The sequence below is a fragment of the Alligator sinensis genome, unplaced genomic scaffold (assembly GCF_000455745.1).
Source record: "Alligator sinensis unplaced genomic scaffold, ASM45574v1 scaffold1201_1, whole genome shotgun sequence".
In the NCBI taxonomy this organism is placed as follows: domain Eukaryota; kingdom Metazoa; phylum Chordata; order Crocodylia; family Alligatoridae; genus Alligator; species Alligator sinensis.
The window spans coordinates 47,097-49,753 of record NW_005842690.1 but is presented as its reverse complement, the minus strand read 5'-3'; the positions used below and the strand labels follow the sequence as shown (position 1 = coordinate 49,753).

The 2,657-nt window shown below is 44.3% G+C and overlaps 1 protein-coding gene across 5 annotated transcripts in view; it reads right to left on the bottom strand.

Moving 5' to 3' along the window:
- RALBP1 (ralA binding protein 1) overlaps positions 1–2,657 on the bottom strand; it is a 46,252-nt gene continuing 43,595 nt past the window's right edge. For all 5 annotated transcript variants that reach the window (XM_006033998.3, XM_006034000.3, XM_025215968.1 and 2 more), the window contains one exon: positions 1–1,847. In XM_006033998.3, the coding sequence (XP_006034060.1) occupies positions 1,581–1,847 (267 nt within the window). In that variant the 3' untranslated portion in view covers positions 1–1,580. The remainder of the gene's footprint in view (positions 1,848–2,657) is intronic.

Genomic DNA, 2,657 nt, shown 5'->3' with positions numbered 1-2,657 from the left:
TTTCAAATGGCTGTTGAATTTATTTGTTTGATAAATATGGTCCTAACAAAAGAAAAGTTAACCATTATTAAGAGATTTGTCTGAAGAACACCGATTAGAAAAAATCATGACAACTTGATAGGAATTAGTATGAATTTAAAACAAAAAAAAGCTTAAATATTGCCAGCAAATATAAAATGCATGTAACAGAGAGGCAAGGGAGAGAGAACACTTTACAAGTTTACATTTGTCATCTGACCACATTTTCAGTCTTTTATAAATTCTTTTCTCCAAATTTTTAAAAAAATATTATGCTGTTTTCTATAACATATCAAAGCATTATTTGTACAAAATCAAATCATGGCCAATGATTCACAACAGTGCAATAGGTAAAGAATACAACCATGTCCAACACGTGCGGAAAATAAATATCCAGATTCTAGAAATAAAGTAGGCATGGTGCACTCTATGGAGTTATTGTCAATAGCTGAGCTAACTATCCCTGACCAGTCTCAGGACTATTGTTTAGATTAATTGATATAAATGAATGCATTTGAAACAAAAAATGGCCCTAAAATCCCAGCTTTTATGGAGGCCTTTGATTGCTGGTAGCAGTAAATAGCTGAACCAAAAGCAAATCACAGTTACTCTTACGAAAGGAAAAAAACAAAGTCTATTGCTGAACCCTGCTTTCTCCACCGGGCATCTTTTCTCAGGCTTCTCTGGAAAGCAATGGATGACTTGAATATATATTGCTTGATCCGGCAAAGAGAATTTAAGCAAGCAACCTAATCCCTCCCCTCTACTAACCTGCGCATCAGTTGGAGGTTTACTGATCAGAGGGATGAAACCTTTGCAAAAGGCCCCTTTCTCTAAACAAGAGAAGGCTGTTGCTCTATGCTAGCAGCATGAATACAACATACACAATAGATACAAGTGCTTGTTTCCAAATCAGCAAATGGGTTAATTAACTTGTCAAAGGACTTCAATAGCTCTCGAGTGTTTCCACTGGACAGGGACAAATATCATTTGTGAGATTTAAAAAAAAAATTATTTAGTACATTGTAGAATTGTAGGAGGGCATTTGTGTTAGGTAACAGTGATAAGCCTTCAGTTTTTTTTAGCCAAACAGGAAATAATTTAAAGCTCCCTTGTATAATCTGCATTAGGTATAAAAGGCACAAGCAAGAGTGAGTAGATAAACAGAAATGAATGAGAATCAACAGATCCACAGGGCAAATAATTAATGATTGTGGGTGGGTTATTGGAAAGGAGATCTTCCAACTATGCTCTGATGAAAGCAAATCATTATTTTGGCTTAAATAAAACCATTACTGAATTATTGTAAGTCACCAGAAGCCTGTCAGTCTTGAAACCGTCTGACGTTAGCTGGAAAACTCTTCTGGCCCCTCCAAACTCACCTGAGCGTGATGGGTAGAAGCCACAAGTATGAAGGAGACTAACGTCTCCAGGGTTTAAAAGATAAGATTCTTTACATCATTACACAGCCATTATCCATTTGTGCAGTTGTAGCTTCAGAATTACAGTAAGTTGCACAGTCCTTGCTCAGTCCAGTTGATTCTCTGAATCCCCGAGGAGGATCAGATGGGAGTTTCCTTCCTGTCTTTACTTGGTGATGGCTTGACTTGCTCCTTGACTGCCTTTGGCTGCTCTTTAGCTGCTTTTGTCTCCAGGACACTGTCTCTTTGCTGCTGAGAACCCCCTCCGCGCTTGTCTGACTCTTCATCTTCCTGCACCTGCTGCTCAGCCTTTGCTCGCTGCATCTGGAGCAGCCGGAGCTGCACCCGCAGTTCAATGATGGCCTCTCGCTCCTCATGAATTGCCTGGTTCAGGTGGTTGTTCTTTATCTTTTGAGCAAGGGGGAAGAAAAGTATCACTTGCCTAAAAATGACTGCACAGACTCAGTAACTTCCACAGCCACCCAATCATTAATTGGGCTTTGTATGCTGCGAGCTGTGCTAACATGGGAGACTGTGTGTAAACACCTGCCCAGGAGTTACTGGGAAACAAACTCAAGGACAACTAACCTTCCAGGGACTAGAGCAAGAGCTGGGGGCAGGGAGGAGAGGGGAGGATTACGGCAGGGTCTGTGGCATTGCAGCTCACTGGGTCTGCACTGCGCTGGCTGAGGGGCTGGAGTAGCAGGGCTCATCATGCCCCTGCCCCGCCCCCCCCACTGCAACCTCAGCCTGGCCAGAGGGGCTGGCTACCTGGCAGGTCAGATCATGCCCCCCCATCCTCCCCCACCCATACTCAGAGCACAAGGTGGTTTTGCCCAGGGTGCAAAGCTATTATTTATACCTCTGCCTGGGCTCAGCCCAGCCTGGCAGTCCCAGATGAAGACTTATATGCCGGCAACAAGCTGAGTCCAGGGAGCGCAGAGTGAGGATAGTCTCATCACCCCTTGCCAAGCTTTGCACTGGGTACCCCAGGAATGCAGCAGGCACCCTGCATACAGCCTCTAACCACCCAAATGCTATCCCACCCCACTCTGAACCTTCCAGCCTCAATGCCCCAAATCCCAAAACAAGGAGTCCTTAGCCCCTGATGACAGTAGGAGCCCACAGGGTGGCACTGCCTGGAAAGCCAGCCCTCAGGGGCACCTCATCCCTCTGCCCCATGGAGTGCCTCAGACCCTGAAGGTGCAACTCCCTTAA